The 19,007-nt window shown below is 32.7% G+C and overlaps 1 protein-coding gene across 1 annotated transcript; it reads right to left on the reverse strand.

The window, feature by feature from the left end:
* Positions 1 to 11,106: 11,106 nt before the first annotated feature.
* On the reverse strand, positions 11,107 to 17,516 carry LOC135193793 (venom carboxylesterase-6-like). The gene is made up of 2 exons (XM_064217778.1): positions 16,432 to 17,516; positions 11,107 to 11,377 (listed from the first exon to the last, which is right to left on the reverse strand). The coding sequence occupies exons 1-2, from the start codon at positions 17,427 to 17,429 to the stop codon at positions 11,200 to 11,202; spliced, it is 1,176 nt and encodes a 391-aa protein (XP_064073848.1). The 5' UTR covers positions 17,430 to 17,516; the 3' UTR covers positions 11,107 to 11,199.
* Between the last annotated feature and the right edge of the window lie 1,491 nt (positions 17,517 to 19,007).

A 19,007-nucleotide genomic window follows, 5' to 3' on the forward strand; every position in this document is an offset into this window, starting at 1 on the left:
TGTTCAAAATAACTTAACATTAATATTAATTACATAATTTACCTTATTACTGCAATGAACAAACAATTAAAATTAAATATTTCATAATAATTTCGTTAGCATAAAATAATAGTCAGAATCGATACAATTTACGCGCATAATGTATCTTAATCGACTATAAAACGAGCTGCCAATCTGCATCGCAATCAGTTGGTGTGCAGTTGTCGGGAATAAAATTACTTTGTATTTGTATTGCTATTGCTCTTCGATCGTAATTCGTATGAGAATGTTAATGTATTGCGATCGATGTTTATTTATTTAACCGAACACTCAATTCGCGCCACTTTTATATATAAAATACTTGTTACTCGTTCCGGCTTTACACGGGTAGAATAATTTTTTTTACCCTTAATCTAAATAAAAGAACAAATAAAAAAAAATTAAATCATGTCATTGGGTTTTTCTTGATATCTTTTTGGAAAAATTCACGGTTAAATAGCTTAGGATCGCATAGAAGACCAACATACATAAAAATCTTATTATTTACATAGATAGAATATATATCCAATTTATATTTGATTTTTACTGTTATCATAAAAACATCGCGAGGAAACCTACATCTGCCTCATTTAAAGGAAATTCTACCACATGTGTAACTATCAAACCGCGTTGGAATAACGTGCTGTTATTTGTTCCAAACCTTCTCCTTAAAGAGACCTACCCTCCCTGGGTAGGTCTTTGCCCAAAAGTGGAACATTTTTAGGAATTTTTTAAAGATAGATAAATACTTAGATTTTTATTCACTTCACTCAATTAAACTTTAACACTTGTAATACATTAATATTTACTACTATATACGCTGATTTTATGAAAATTAAACAAAAATTAAGAATTAGCTTATTAAGGAGTTAGTAGACAACTTCTGCGTGAACGATGAGTTACGATCTTAAAGCCTTACCTTTACGTCAATTAAGCTAAGAAAGCATTTTATTAAAATCGCTTCTCAAAGGATCGCAAGATCGGGTTCAGTATTTGACTGGATGTGAATCTCATCGGAGTTATAACTTCATGTTACTATATATATGTATATTATCACAATATTTTAACAATAAAAAAAAATACAAATTTTAATTTTGATTGGATACGAAGTAAATTCTTACTCATACTTCTTATTCTTGAATCACACAGCTGACCGAAAAATATTTAAGCGTTTTTTTTTGTTAAAAGCAAGCGGTGGCAAATTCCGCTCCTCACTAAAATACAGCCAATAAAATGTGGTATCGGTTTTACTACATACGTATTGCCAACTTAACGATTTGAAAAATATTTGAAAATTTGCTTTTTATATTTGTTTAATTATTCAAAGCTGAAAACGCGTCGATTAAAGTAGTGGCGAACAGTTGACCACTAATAAACGCACAATAAAGTGTTATGACGTTTGACGTGTGTCAAGGGTAGCTGTCAAGCAGCACACCAAGATAATAAAGTTGACTGTTTAAGTTCATTTGTAATGCGACACTAAATAACGATAAAAATAAATCGAAGTGATTTTTATACACCTACTTATTTAAGCTTTTGTTCCCATTCATAACAACCACTCTGTGGAACCAGCTTTCGTCGACGGTTTTTCCGAACCGATACGACTTGGGAACCTTCAAGAGCGTGCTCCTTCCTTAAAGGCCGGCAACGCACCTGCAAGCCCCCGGTGTTGCAGATGTCCATGGGCGGTGGTAGTCACTTAACATCAGATGAGCCTCCTGCTCGTTTACCACCTATGACATAAAAAAAATAAGGTAGGAATTAAAATCACTGTAAATACTAATTCGACCTAACGCGTATTCTTAAATAATTTAAAATGTTGTATTAGTAGTAGTACTAGATTTTGCACTCATGTCAAGTATTTCTATTCTAATAGTACAATTATTCTACTGTATAAAAAACAAATTTCCACAAATGATTTGATTGCCGAGGATTGTCAGACTTCCAAATTAGGGTTATCGCATCAGAATTAATCTGTCGTTTGGCCGCGTTTAAGCCCCGTGACGACCATTAGTGCTGGCCTAAATCGAATCGATAGCTCCAAACACTAAATCAGTTAAAGTATTCATTTTTGTACACAAATAACAATTTTTATTGTAATGTGTTCGTGTTTTATAGTTTTATTCATGAATCTATTGTTTTTGTCTATGTAACTGAACTCCTTCTAAACGTTTGAACCGATTTCGCACTTTTTTGTGTGTATGAATGGATTGACCCCGGAGGTTGCGCTGCGATCGAGAAGTAAATAAGATATTCATTCCACCCCTCAAAGTCGGGATGGGCAATAAATAAAACTATAAATATTTGTCTCCTATATTTAAGAGACAAGCACATTTTAAATAACTATACCCTGTAACGATTGATGGCTCAGATAAACTAAATAAATATTATTTTAAATATTCATAATCACTTCATACAAATTTCTTGGAATGACAAAAGGTTCAAGTCTAACTAAACAAATGGTTTTTTATTATTTTTCTTATGAGATACAATTTTATTTTTCGTCTTTCTAAGTACTTACTTCTAAACATTTTATTTTTCTGCCAACGAAATACATCTAACCGTGACTTATGTAAGTACTTAACTAAGTGCTACTTCACTTAGAATACCTAAAAGCAATCACTAAAAGAAAAGTCACAAAAAGAGTATAAACAATTTCTCTGTAATTTAAAATTAAACGTGTATACATGTCATGATGTCATGATGGTCGATTGGGTAGTTAAAACGCTAAAGCGTAACAAACAAACACTATCTTTCACATTTAAAATATTAGTTAAGATTAATTTAGATTTAAATGAAACACACATTAGAGTCAACATTTTTAGCGTAAAATCTTTTGTCTTGCACTCTTTTTAATCCAGTAACAAATATCCCAAAAAAGCCCGACCATGTAGCCGTGCCAGAGATCCGCCAGGATAGGAATATCACCGGGCATAAATCTACCGTAGCCGCGACTAATTGCCCGGGTCTATAGTTATTTATGACTACACTCTTTATTTAACCGTGGATAGTATTCGCTCAATTAATATATCTATTAACTTATATAATTTTTCATAGAAAGTTCAAGAAAATGAAAGGCAAGGCTATGAATAGATCCGTTTTCTTAGCAGGAAAATAAATCAAAAGGTACCCAATTCCCTTCCATGGGCATCATCGACACGGATTGGAGATTGAATGATAGTTTCCATACACATCCGCTACCCGACCTGCCGCCTTATAAGCTAGCTACTTGGCGAAACAATCAAATATCCATATAAACAATAAAAAAAATTGTCAATATCTTAAACTAATTAAAATAACTTCGAAAATCGGATCGAAAATTTTACTTGATCCTGTATTGCCAAATTTTCAAAGATACTTAAAGCAACATTGAGTTAACAAAGTCTTTTTTTTAACCCATTTTGTTTAAATTGTACCAAGCACATATATTATGTTATACTGATACTAACGGAGCTTTGAGAGTTAAGTATAAAAGTTATTAAATATAGGTTACAAGAAAAACTCAACATCCCTTTCAGAAAAGTGTATCAAAAAAATCTTAGTATAGATAGACTTATGTACCTACTGTTATTAAGAAATTGCGACTTTATTTTTAAACTACGATCAATTATAATATAAAACATAAAGGCTGCCAAAAAAATTGAGTTGAATAAAAGCGTTAATCACAAATTCACAATAAACGAATAAAAAATAAAAACGAATAAAATTGTAACCAAGAAATTGAAAAAAGAACTCAACGTAATTAAATCGACAAAGGCATGTTGATCATTTTAAATTATACTTAAACAGTATTTAATTATTTTTCCACATTTATTTGGTCATCACTATACAACGACAGGGTACCATAAAACAGAGTCTGTAACAGCGTTGTTACGTCATGACTGTGTGATATGCTGTAAGTTGTAAAAACAATCGTGTTACCGCGCCCTGCCATGCGTTTTGCTAGACAGGGTTGAGCGCACTCGTTCGAGCGCACAGTTCAGTTGTATCTTAAAAATGAAAATTAAACGCGACACAATAATAACTGTAGTAGTAATTAATATTATGGTGTTGGACAAATATTTAAGTACATTATGGATGCAAAATTAACCTACTTATTAATACTAATTAACTAACTGAATATATTTAAAGCTACCTCAAAAAGAAGGTGATTCTGAATTCGGACCCTTTTTATCTGTAACGTACACATAAAAAGGCAATGGTTTCCTTTTAAACCAGTAGTAATAAAATCGTTAAGTCTCGAAGTCCTAACCTTTTTATTTGAATAAAAAATAAATTAAAAAGTTATATTTACGTATGTAAAATAACTAGTTTATTTATTTTAGCTTCAGCAAGGCGAAGGAAATTCGTTTAGATATTAATGTGTTAATGATGTTACTTCGTGTTGGTTTCAAGGCTTGTCAATAGTAAAACGGAATAATTGAAACATAACATATATAAATAATAATATAAGATGTAGATATTCATGTATATACTGTCAGGCCCGTCTTAATCCAGGTTGCAAGAGGTGCAAAACATCCGACGTCAATGATCGACTTCGATAACGTTCAAGTATTGGACTATGAGTGACGCTCTAGAAGGTCCCTTAAAATCTTTTTTGGTTAGAAGAGGATATCGCCCAGGCGCTTGTTTTGCTTAAGACGGGATGTACACTATATAAAAAAAAATAGGTAAGAAAAAAAATTAAAATAAACAATTGAAATGACAAGTAAAAAAGTCTATGGAGATATGATTGAAAAAAAAATGTGTCCTGTAATTTATTTTATTCGAATACTCTGATCATAAAATTTTGTAAATCAATAAATATTATTTTTTCAATCTTGTGTATTTTCTATATACGATGCATGTTTTTCAAGGCATTGCTGAGATTCCTATTTTCCGCTCCAACTAAGTGTTAAAATCGAGCTAGGAGTGGATACGACTAGAGCCCAAGGGGTCACTATCAAAACTCTAGGCAGCCCGTATTTCTTTAAACTACGTCTTCTTAAGAATTTAAAATTTAGAAAATGTTTTCGACAATGGCATATTAATATAACACCAAAGAGATTTTTATATTTTTAATATTGGCTGCTATTTTATCTGGATTGGCTTATGCTCTGGATCTAACAATAATAATGTTTTCTGATTTCCTTCATTTCACGAAACCGAAATCAGAAATCATTATGAAAAACGATATATTTTCAACAGAGTATATTAGAACGACTTTGCAAATATATCAGCTCACGATATCACATTACTAAAATGGAAACATTTGCAATGTATAAATACACTGGCAACAAAAAGTAAAATTGATAATGTACAAAATTTACTTCGAAACAAATCAGACTGCACTATTCAAAACTAAAATGTTGTATAATATTGTTAGAAGATATATTTGTTTAAGTGATATCATTTCTCTCCAGAATATTCATGTTCATAATAACATTAGAGTAATTCCAGCAGGAACAACAACAGCTACAAATAATTTAATTAAAAGTAAATTGTGCTAAAGAAAATAAAATGTTTTCAACCCTTTCGAGCATCATACGTAGAGCTCTTTGATCAATGTATAGGATGTAACTGTCGGCGAAACGTGCCAATCCTGACGTTCCACACATAACCAATGTATATACTTGTGTCGGGGGATTTCATGGATCTTAAAATAAATGAAGTGATAAAATAAAGTAACCAATCAAAATAACTAGAAATATTTCTTATTTTCATTCACACTTATAAACTTTCTTCAGCGTGTGTTTAGTTAAACACATTTTTCTCTTTCTATCACCATTCTTTCAATACAGACAGACAATCGAAATAAGAAGATGCCTTTGTTTTACTAAATACCGTCTAGACATCATTTCAGGTAAAGTCGTCGATTAAAACAATGTTATATATTAGCAGTTCCCCCAACTCCGTCCTCGTAATTTATTTTCCCATATGTTCTCATGGTCCCAGGTCAGTAGAGTCGGGATTTAAATCAATCAGACAAACAGAGTTACTTATTCACTTATAGGCTGTACGCGTTGGTTGATAAGAGATTTATAAATAACACAAACGGATTCACTCACGAATCATTGTAAGTTGATTTATAAACACAAATTAAACACATGAAAAATTGCTGACTTTATAAGAAGCATGTAGATTTTTATACGCAACAAAAACACGCAGGCACAATAAAATAACATAAATAAAATTATTACATATTATTTTGGTACAGTGTTTTACGATTATATACATAGAAATAATCTAGCAGTCTTTGTAGTCCTAAAGGTAAAACCATTTGGTACATATTCTATACCAAGAAATCAAAATAAAAGTAAAAACTCTGCGAGTCCACTCTATTGTTCATTTTAACTAGGTTTGCTGAAGAGTGGCACGAATGAACACCAAACCGATTGAGTCACGTAACTCCTTTCAATCTCGCTGGTCAACAAAAACTATCCGGTTAATCTGGAATAGTACCCCGATTTACTTTAAAATGTATGACTTCACAATGCATCGTACCCGATTACAATTACGTGTTCGTAATATAGAAATTTGAAACTAAGTTAAAGATTGCCAAATACATAGTAGGACTTCAAACGACTCTTGCATTCGGTATTTTTGGTTTTGTTACTTGCATGTTAAAAGCGAATAGTAGTTAGTTGAGACGTCTATGGACATTGACAATGTTAAACCAAACATTGTACCTGTGTTACCTGAGGCAACTGTTAAACTGTAAAAAAAGTTTGTACCGAAAATTTGTATGAAGGGGCTAGTTTATGAATCGCGCCTGCGTTTGGTTCGCCCCCATATATATAGGCCCTCAAAAATATGGGACAATAAAATATAATGTTCACATTTTTGGAACTTTGCTTTTTATTGCCATTACCAAACAGTGATAAGTGTCAACTGGAGCAACGGAATTGGTTTTTTGTATCGCGAATGAACAGTAACTCACGTAATTTTAGCTTCGTTGTCAGCTCATAAGAATAAAATGCTCCTGACATCATAACATATTTTTTATTAATAATTTGCACCCGCATAATGCCAGGCTGAGTCGCTAGAAATTAGGAAAATGTATAATTTTGTACTGTTTAATAGTTCAATTTTACGCTTGATATCATGGTCAGTGTTCCACAAAGACGTAGGAAATTTAAACATCAAACGATTAACGGCAGCTTTGAAGGAAATTTCGAAAGTTAATTTCTGACGGAAAGAGTTCACTTTTCAAGAAAAAGAATGAATCGCTTGATATATCTACCAACTTGAATTTGATTTTATTTGGAATTTGTAAAAACGAAAAATTTGATGTAAAGAGAAACGATCGGTTTCTTAGTAATGCATTATGGAAATAGGGTTTCTCGTGTAGCGATTTATCGAATTAGGTCATCTCGATGGCACTTATCCGTTCTTTTATAGTAAATCTGGTGTGCATTTATAATAGACGATTTCCGTTGCAAACATTGAACATGGAATCCAATTGATGTCTTAGTGTGTCGAGAACTTTATATTTTTTATGTTATTCTTACGCCTTGAGGGTAAGAACACTCGAATGGTGTGACAGCAAACGACATGATACTCTTTTATGCCAGCATGATTTTCCATAACACAATTGCTTTAGCTAATTACATTGGGATCAGAGTAATGTATGTGATGTCGTCCAATATTTATATTTATATTATATTCTGTATCCGAATTTTGGACGTCATTCGGCTATCGGTGCCACCTGTCAACTTTATTCCTACCCAAATGTCTTGCCAGACTCCCTTAAAGTTCCATTATGCGATATATTATAACCAAAAACAAATAGGTTAGGTATCAAATAAAATCCAAAACCACCCAACTGCGATTTCAATTTAACATAACTCTCGTAAACCCATTTAGAGCGCACAATACGTCCTTAAGTACTTTGTGCTAATTACAGTTAGTCCATTAAGTTAATTTCCTAGTCCGTAAAAGTACACTGCACCGTCAACTCTAATATATAGCCAATCAAGAGACTTAAATTGTTTAACATCAAAATGAGAAACCAACGACGAATCAAAATTTCACATATTTTTAATGCATTCCCAAAATCTGACGAAAATTCCCGCTAGTTAAAAAAAGTAAAGCTTGTGCTAGGTATGTGTACCACAACGGTCCTAGTAGAAGTCCTGCTAGTTTCCAATAAACCGATATACCGTTGAGCCTTTGAGACTTCTTTAATTGTTAAGTTCTTGTTGTAGACGATCTTTATCTTAATATATATATAACTAACCAGATAATCTTGTGGTCTTTGTTTGTATTTCTTGAGTGTTATTGTTATAAGGGAAAAAATATGGAAACAAAACGTTGATGTACTTTATATTAGTTCCACGACTGGAAAAAAAATTAAAACAATTATTCTAATAATACCAACATATGTGTCTATTTCATAATTATGTATGTTTTATTTATTAGGAATCAGATTTTTATTGAATAAATGCAGATTCCTCGCGATGCTTTCCTTCACGACCAAGTACAGGATAAATATAATAATAGAATAGAAATATGCTTTATGACACCAAACAGTAAAGAAATTAATATATTTAGAGTATCATCTCGACATTTACAATTTTCTTCAAATACGTATTAGTAGCAAATCTGTGTCGCCTACCGTTCACCACCGACCGCGGTATAAAACATCCATTAGCTGATTGATGTCGTTAACTGGATAATTAATCGTATATTTGATGGTTTGTGTCGAAGCAGTACAAGAGATTTCCGAGTTATATTTACTATGTTCACGATAATTATTCATTTAAATAAGCTACTGCGTGGAATTTTATCAGACTTGATTGATTTTCTTTGTTGTATATTAACAGGTGAATGTAAAATCTTTATTATATTGTTTAGTGCAATTTCAGCCACTAATGACTGTAATGGCTGTAATTATACTAGCTTACTAATTTAAACAGAAATTATTGATGGTAATGCGTAGAATAATTGATGAGTAGATTTAGAGGTTCAATGAGCCAATATATAATAGGAAAAAAATGCTTTGTATTGTAAAGAAGTTTATTTTTTACGTCTCGGTTTCGTATAAGTAAGAAGTTAACAATCAAGAACAAAAAAAAACTAAAAAAACCACGCGACAACATGTTTTCGACGAAAATGATGAACTTTCATACAAAATTTCAAATTCTATTCAACCGTATAGAGTATGTTAACATAACTGAGTTAATAGAAATCTTAACAAAAATATTTATATAACCAGATACAAAAGATGATTCATATGAAGATGAAAACACTTTCATCCCCAATTTACGCCATTTGGAGAAAGGATTTCCGAAAATATCTTTTTCGTGTGTTACGTTAAATAAAGTTCTCGAAATGTGCAAATTTTAAGTTTCTGTAGTCGCTCAGGCTGCATGTAGTGTATAAGTCATTTTGTTTTTTTTTATTGGTAAGCATCAAACATGATATGAATGTGATATACGATAACCTAACATTATTTAAAAAAAACGCCAAATGCCTCAATCATTCCACCCACAATAAATACTTTCAAAAAGTATTTTACATATAAACATATCCGTAATATGGTTTTTATATTCATGGAAGTTACATTATAACCCGTTTTTCGATGACACCATGACAAACGGATGCAATCATTTGCAGCGCCACAAATACCTATTTGTTGGCAGTTTGCGGTTCCGCATCTCAATGTGGTTACGTGTCAAAGTACACGTGTGACTTGACAAATATTAATAAATCTGTTCGCTTTCATACTTTGTATTTTCGACTCAAAATATGATAACATGATATTTATTTTTTGACATTCTAATATAATAAATTAGTCTTAAAGTGTAAAATCTAATTGTAGTAAGGTAAGTTCAGTTCTTAGTAAGGTTTAGGCGTGTCCTTTATAAATTAAATTACCTACGACTTATTTCTGATACAACTGCTATACGATTTTCACTCAAAGATCTTATTGCTATAATTTACTTAGTGGCGGCAGTAGTAGTACGTAGTATTTTTGTGTTTCTGTTTAAAGATCGAGTGAGCCAGTATAGCGTAAAAGTATGCCTGTAGGTACAAGGGACCTACCATCTTAGTTCCCATGGCGGCGAATTGGAGATGTAAAGAAAGGTTAATATTCCTTAAATTGAAAATGTCTTTAGGCGGTGGTTATCACTTACTATCAGGTGATCCATTTGACAGTCTGCCTACCAATTATAATACCGATTATAAAAAAATAAAAAAAATCTCAACACAATAATAAAAGTAACTTGGGAACCCCGATTGGGTAGTTACCACCTACTGATCACATCACTCTACCCACAAGCAGCAGTACTTAGTATTGTTGTGTTCAGGTTGGAAGGATGAGAAAACGAGTGTAAGAACAGGAACATGGGACGTAACATTTTATTTCCCAAGGTTAGTGGTACATTCGCAATCTAGGAAATAGTTATTCTTAGCGCGCAAATATCTATGGGCAGTGGTGAACACTTACCATTAGAGCCTCTAGGACCTCCGCCTACCTGTAGAATAAAAAAAATGTAAATTAAAAAAGTATAGACGTTCATTTATTAAATTTAAATTTTCGTACATAAGCCTGTCACTAAAACTCATAAATGTCGACGTTACTATAACGGTTTCATGTGACGTTCGGATATTAACGATGCCGTAGCAAAAACAATTGAATTAGTCTGGCTGAACCCTGCTCAATGTAAAATCGAACGGAAAACACAATTTAAGCCCATGTAACCCGCATTTAAGTAACGTGTTACCATATGAGGAGCCGAAGTGCTCAATAATGAACTAATTTAATCAATTCTTCAAGCTTTCACTGTTGTTATTTAATATTATGAAAATAGTGTTAGTAGTTCGATTGTAAAAACAGTATATATACAGACTTGCTAATTTAATATTATTCAAGATATAAAGCCAGAAGAAGACCGAAAAAATAAATAATTTTAACGACCCCAAAAAGAGAGCAACTGAGTATATGACTACAAATACGACGAATAGAACGAAAAAGAAAAATACACCCGTTCTAAATTACCAAATGAATGGAATAAGGTCAAGTTTAAGACAAATAAGGATTGTTTTAGATAAAATATCATTCAGAAATATATTTTTTAAGTGTTTATCAATCGTAGACCGACATACTGGCCTGACATGACAGCGTCACTTGTTGATACGCTGAGTACTGAGTCTCGGCCGAGGAAATAGTCCTGAATATATATAAAAAAATCGTCATTAATCATGGAAATACTCTTTCATTAATCGGTCCCAAAAATGTTTTCTCTTCTCCTCAGGCACGTCAACCATCCTCAAATGTTGACCAAAATTCATCGCTTGCAAATTTTCATTTCTTCCCAACGGCGTCCATTGTAAAGTATCCAAAATATTGTCTCTAGGATTTGGAGTGGGGTTTCTAAAAAAGGTTAAAAAAAATTTTTAATGAGATAATAATTAAAGATAATATTTGATAGATTAATGTCGGAAATACAAACACCAAAAAGATGAGAAAAGATTTTTAATCCGTATGTTAATACATTCGAGAACGTTCCAGAAGCAAGTGAGAGATGTCAATCTTTTTTTTTTTAAAACTATACAGCTACGGAACATTCTTTAAGACCCAATAATTAAACATTTATAGAGTAAACATTATGTGAGACCCAATTCATAATTATTTCCCTTATGACATTGTGTTTATAAAGACAGCTCTAATACTACCCCTTAAACCGATGTCATAATAACTAACTATAAGTAGTTACCTATCAGAATTACAATCAACATATATTTACTTATTTATGTCTATAAAACTTAAATACAATATCACTAAGTTAATGCAATTATATTTCAACACAACCAAACAAAAAAAATATACAAACAAAGCTTAAACATAATAATGTAAACATAAACCTTTCACAAATTGATCATGTTTCTCTTTTGTCAGAGGTTTTGTCAACAAATCAGCAATCATTAGATCTGTTGGCAAATACTTAACATTAACAATATTTTTCTTAATTTTTTCTCTAATGAAATGATGCCTTACATCAATGTGTTTAGTTCTACTATGATACATACAATTAGCAGTTAATTTTTGTGCAGATTGGTTATCATTATATAAAGTAACTTTACATTCAATATTCAACAATTCTTGAATAAAACCTCTTATAAAAAGTGCCTCTTTACAACTATCAGAGATTGCCATGTATTCAGCCTCTGGGCTGGAGAGAGCAACAGTCTTTTGCTTTCGACTTTCCCAAGAAATCAATGAATTACCTAGCTTAAAAATAAAACCAGTGAAAGATCTACGATCAAGTTCATTCCCACCCCAATCAGCATCTACATGAGCAGTTACATCCAAACCACTCTTCTGAAAAACTAACCTATAGTTCAGCGTACCTTTAAGATAGCGAAGAACGCGTTTCAAAGCTTTCCAGTGAGTTTCAGTGTGACACTCATTGAATTGACTGAGCATACTCACCGCATGAGCGATATCTGGTCGGGTGCACACTGCTATGTACATGAGACAGCCAAGCAAATTTCTGTAATGAGAATTTTCACTTTTATGATCACACTTTGGTAATTTGATTCCTTTTTGTAGTGGAATTGCAGCTGGTTTGCAATCTGTCATTTTGAACTTCTCCAATATCCTTTTTATGTATCCGACTTGATCAAGTGTAATTTTATTCTCACTTTTAATTACTCTCATCCCAAGGATATGGTGTGCAGGTCCAAGATCCTTCATTCCAAATGTGTTCATAAGTTCACGTTTCACTTTATCCTTTAAATTTGAATTGCTAGAAAACAATAAAATATCATCAACATAAAGTGCAATTATTAACAATTCACTTTTAGTTTTCATGTAAAATACACATGGTTCTGAAGATACCCTTTTGAAGTGCATTTTCTCTAACAATACTTCATTTATCTTCTCGTACCACATTTTGGAAGCTTGTTTTAAGCCATAAATAGCCTTATTTAATTTATACACATAATCTTCCTTACCTTTTTCAATGAAGCCATCTGGTTGTTCCATAAATACATTTTCGTTTAGATCTCCATTTAAAAATGCAGTTTTAACGTCAAGATGATCAATGTCCATGTTGAATTCAGCAGCAATAGCGAGTAGAGTTCTAATAGTTGAGTGTCTTACCACTGGTGAAAAAGTTTGTTCATAGTCGATTCCGTACTTCTGTGAATAACCTTTTGCTACCAGCCGTGCTTTGTATTTCAAAAGTTTACCATTCAGGTCTCTCTTCTTTTTAAAAACCCATTTGCACTTAATTGGTTTCTGGTTCTTCGGTTTCTCAACTAAAGTCCAACATTTGTTGTAGTTAAACGATTTATACTCATCTGACATAGCTTTAGTCCATTCAGTTGCTTCGTTTCCTGACAACGCTTCTTGAACTGTTTCTGGTTCATCATCATCATTGCACAATTTTTTAACTAACAAAACAGACATTTCAGCCTCATCGAGATCTTCATATTCTGATGAACTTGATGTCATCTCATCCAGTGTTGAGCTTCCTGGAACGTACGTAGGATCCGCAGAACTATTTGATTCTATAGTTGTGTCAATCTCACTATCTGAATCATTCACTGTAATTGTGGTCGACCGTGTTTTTGGTTGGTCATCAGAAAACTGTGGTCTTACGGTGGATGGTTCAGACTGGCTCGGCTCAGGCCGTTCGTCTTGCTGTGAGTAACTGTCACCATCCAGGATTGATTCTGGGTCATGCAAAACACTCACAGGTTTCTTCGAATTATCATTTTGAGGAAACTCAATTAACTCAGAGTCAAAATTATCATCATGTAATCTATTATTCTGAAATTTATTTTCCAAGAAAATGACATCTCTAGCTTTGACACACTTATATGATCTATCAGGGTCTAATAGTCGATAACCTTTAGTATCCTCACAATACCCAACAAAAATATGCTGCTTGGATTTCGAATCCAGTTTGTTTCTAATCGGTTTCACAGAATAGGCAGTACAGCCAAAAATACGTAAATGACTAACATCTACCTTTTTATTCTTCCATTTTTCTTCAGGTACTTGTCCAATTAGAGCCTTAGTTGGTGTCCGGTTTTTGAGATACACGGCGGTATTTACAGCTTCCGCCCAGAATTTGTTATCCAGGCCGGCATCCCTTAGCATACATCTGACTTTCTCAACAATGGTCCTGTTCGCTCTTTCTGCCACACCGTTTTGTTGAGGAGAATATGGAACCGTTGTGTGATGTTTGATACCCCATTCTTTCAGATAAGCCTGTAGTTTAGAATTGACAAATTCACCACCATTGTCACTGCGAAGAATTTTAATTTTGTGGTTAGTTTGATTCTCCACAGAAACTTTAAAATTCTTAAAGTGTTCAAAAACTTCATCTTTATTATGCAAAAAATAAACAAATGTTTTCCTACTGAAATCGTCTATAAATATCAGAAAATATTTTGCACCACCAATAAACTGCGTTGGCATTGGTCCACATAAATCTGTGTGTACTATTCCTAATAACTGTGTGGCTCGTGTGTATGACTTTTTAGGAAAGGGAGCACGGGTTTGCTTTCCTTCGATGCATGCCACACAAGGATTAAAAACATTTGAATTATATTTAATACCTGTGACCATACCTTTATTCATCAGTGCCATACTTCTGGAGTTCAAGTGGCCAAGTCGACGATGCCATATTTCCTGTGACTTCTCTTCTACTGTACCTTTTGAGCTAGATGAAGAAATCATTACAGTCATTTCACTAGACTGTACTTCTTTGTTAACTGTACTGTAAGAAGCAAAATTGTTATTACCTGCCCCCCCACACAAAGGCTGATCAATGGTATCAAGTTGATATATACCATTCCTAAGAGTGGCAGTTGCCAAAACTTCATCCTCATCAGATACAATACATTTCTGGTTACTAAATGTTACTGTATAACCTTTATTTACTAAACAACTAACAGAAAGTAAGTTTCCTGATAGATTAGGTACAAAGTAAACGTCTCTAATGGTTCTCGCACAGTCTTGCAATTTGACACGAATATTACCTTGTCCAGCTGTTGGTAAATTATCACCGTTGGCAACACTTACTTGTGATGTATTTTCTTCATTAAAATCACAAAAAAGTTCTCGATTATTGCACATATGGTGTGATGCACCGCTGTCCACATACCAAACACCACGCTGGATGCTAACTGAGAGTGCCGTTAACAGAGCTTTTGATGGTCTATCCTTATCAGACTTCTTGTCTTTTGCTGGCTTCTTATTAAAATTCCTCGGGCAGTCCTTTATAAAATGTCCTGTTTTCTTGCATTTGTAGCATTTTGGTGCTTTTCTAGTTGTTGCAAATGCCATGGTACCTTCAGTATTATTCCTGCGGTCAAATTCTTGTAATAATTTAACTTTGACCATGTCACTCGACAACTTTAAATTTGAATTTTCAAGTGCCATAATGAGTGGATCATAATTACTTGGTAACCCGCTGAACATGATGACAGCCAAGAATTCATCATCCAGAGATGAATTGATATCATGCAATTGTTGAGATAGTTCCTGCAGTCGACCAAGGTAGCTTTCCATGCTATTATACTCTGACAGTTTAGTACTGAACAACGTTCTCAACAGACCTAGTCTTCGGCACAGCCCTTTATCCTCATAGGCTTTGCTCAGGTTGTTCCACGCCTCACGTGCATCTTTTGCGTTCCTGACGTGGGGAAATGCACTCGTTTGAACCGACAAACATATTCTCGCTAGTGCCTTCTGCGATTTTTTCATATCTACATCGCTACGTGTTTTTTCTTTTTGCTCACCATCGATAGTGTCCCAGAGGTCTTCATGGATTAGTATCATCTTCATACAAAACTTCCATGTCGAATAATTTTCAATACCTTTGAGTTTCTCGATGCTTTGCATTGGTGAATTATTTCCAGCCATTTTTTCCGCATGAATACGTAGAAGTTATAATTAATTTTTTCTTCTAATTTCGTATTTCACGTGAAATATTAATATAGCCGTGTTAATTTCGGCATCCTGGGCCCATAACCTGATAGATTAATGTCGGAAATACAAACACCAAAAAGATGAGAAAAGATTTTTAATCCGTATGTTAATACATTCGAGAACGTTCCAGAAGCAAGTGAGAGATGTCAATCTTTTTTTTTTTAAAACTATACAGCTACGGAACATTCTTTAAGACCCAATAATTAAACATTTATAGAGTAAACATTATGTGAGACCCAATTCATAATTATTTCCCTTATGACATTGTGTTTATAAAGACAGCTCTAATAATATTAAGATTTTATTTATCTTAGTCCTTTAGAATTAGAGGATTATTGCAAAATACCACAACACGACATATTTAATTTTATAACTGTTTAAAGTGATAAAAAAGAAAATTACATAAAACGACCGAATTAAGAAAACTTAATATCATTTACTTAATAAATTATTTCATCAATGAAGAAATTATATTTTCTTACCCGTGTTTTACAAAGTTTGCTAATAGCCTTACAATTTTCTTAATGAAGTGCCTTTCATTGCATTTAAGGCTTTTATAGACATCTGTTTCTGATTTACATTTGAATAGATAACACGTTTCATCTCCTAACGTTGCTCCTGTCCATTCCAAATTCGGCACCGATGATTGCCAACCAGTATTTAAAGATCCTTTGAAAGCAAATCTATACAAGTAAACATCGCTATGAGACGATCGGTTATGCAATGTAGCTTGTCGAAGCAATGGGTATATAACTTGATCAGAAACATACTTTGCGTATCGCTTTAAACTTCGTTTTCCAATAGTACCGTTTAAAAAATAAAAATCCAATATTTCTTTTTTTATCTCTCGATATCGTCTTGAATCATATTCGTTACACTCACCTTCAAAGGGAAGTAAATATTGAAAATTGTAATTAAGATATGCTAGAATTTCTCTGTTTTTTGCTACACCTTTTAATTTATATAAATTTGTCAACGTAGTATACCCAAATATTACTTGAATATTATTATTTATATTTTTTCCATTATATACATCCACAGGAGACTTAGTCATAAATGGCATTTTAGACGACATTTCTAATGAACAACCAAAAGAATTAATCAATCTTTGCCTATCCCGTACCTCCGTACTATCGTATAGATTACTACTCGCCAATACCAATTCCGCTGAAGATGTATCATCTATAATTTTATAAAGTTTCTTTATATTAAATATATCGAAATTTCTATTTAGTCTCCGATACAATTTATGAGCAACCTCTAAATTATTGTGTCTATAATCAGCCGGAGATAGTGCACTGCCGTCTAAAATTATAGCTCTTTTGAACAGATCATTTGCAGCTATTGAGACTAGCATTGATGCAACCGGAGTGGATGCTAAACCAGAACCAATAATCGTAACTCTGTTCGGATCACCATTAAAAATCATAATGTTTTCACGCAACCATTTAAGTGCCATTAATATATCTTTAGCTCCCATATTTCCTTCAGCGTAATCATCTTCTGTATTAAGGAATCCAAAAATAGATAGCCTAAACGACACAGTTACTACTATTAAATTTTCGTCTATAAAAAAATCAGGCCCATGAAGATTGGAGTATTCATGAGCCCATACTAAAACTGGATATTGTTTCGTTTTATTAGCGATATTTGGCGAATATATAGACAGATACAAACAATCTTCATTATTAACTATTGTTACAGCACACGTTTTGCAGCAGGGTCTGCTGTAGTCATATATACCATTTTCAAAAAACGGAATGTATTTCGGAGGCTGAAATTACATAGATAATAATAATTAAACAAGAAACTCAAGATGTTGCCAATCTTAAAATTTATTTAACGAGTTATACATACCTTAAATCTCAGTTCATTGATAGGTGGTCGGGCATATGGAATATCATAAAAAGCTGTATATGAATTATTTTCAAATAACGTATACAGTTTTTTACCAATCAATATTAATTCACTAGTTTTATATGAAACTAACGAATAGTTATATATGATTAAAACAAGAACATAGAAAATATATGCAACAAACATTACTTAAAATGAAACAATGAATAGTGTGATTTTCCATACCAACATGCCAGGCCATATTATGGAAACAATATTTTAAACCATGAAAATGTTTTAGAAATAACTATTGTATTTCTCATTAGGTAAGTATTCAATTTGTAATGCTTTCGTAGATTTTTTTAAATAACAAATGTTTACGTTTATTTAAAATAGATTTCAATACAATAAATTAAAGTTTTTGATATAGTCCAAATTATAACAAATCTCAACATGTAGTCTCTCTCTCATTTAAATCGATTATTTTAGATATATATTTAGGTAATTCTGTTTAGTTATTTATTTAATCAAATGTATTACATTATCTTAATTATTATTACAGATAACTCCAATGCCAATGTAATGTGTAATGGTGTGAAATCGATATTTTCTGTGCAATTTTCTGGATATTAATAGTGTGCATAATACCCAAAACTAAGTTGGATAGATTAGCGAATTATACGAGTATGAGTTCCTATCCTAGGTACTTGGTGAATTTATTTTGGACCCGCTCCAACATAAAACTATATTTATAGCCTATTCCGATCGAAGAAGTATATTGTTAACAACAGACTGCTAAGTTTAAGGGTATTGCCCTGACTGGATTAAGTCGTGGTCAATAAAGTCAGACTTGGACATATCTCTAGTTTAAATTACAAAAAAAATGCAAATATACTGAGAAACCAGATATTGCTATATATATTTTTTTAGTAAGTCATCATTGTCAACTAAATGTAAAATCTTCCAAAAGATAAAATTAGAGGCAAAGAGGCTATAATAATATAGGACTATTTACGTAATTAAAGTTTCATAAATTGCAACAATGGCACTACTTTGTCGAGGGTCGTAGACCTACGTCTGCGACCTGGTACCTGAAATTAACATTTGTTATTATTAATTGGAATTTAAATATTTTTTGAAATGGACGCCTTGGAGGATGATGTCTAACTTTCTCCCTGTAATTGCGTTTTACTCCAAGTTTCGCTTTCTAGCTATAGCAGGG

Source organism: Vanessa tameamea, chromosome 18 (genome assembly GCF_037043105.1).
Source record: "Vanessa tameamea isolate UH-Manoa-2023 chromosome 18, ilVanTame1 primary haplotype, whole genome shotgun sequence".
NCBI classification, from domain to species: domain Eukaryota; kingdom Metazoa; phylum Arthropoda; class Insecta; order Lepidoptera; family Nymphalidae; genus Vanessa; species Vanessa tameamea.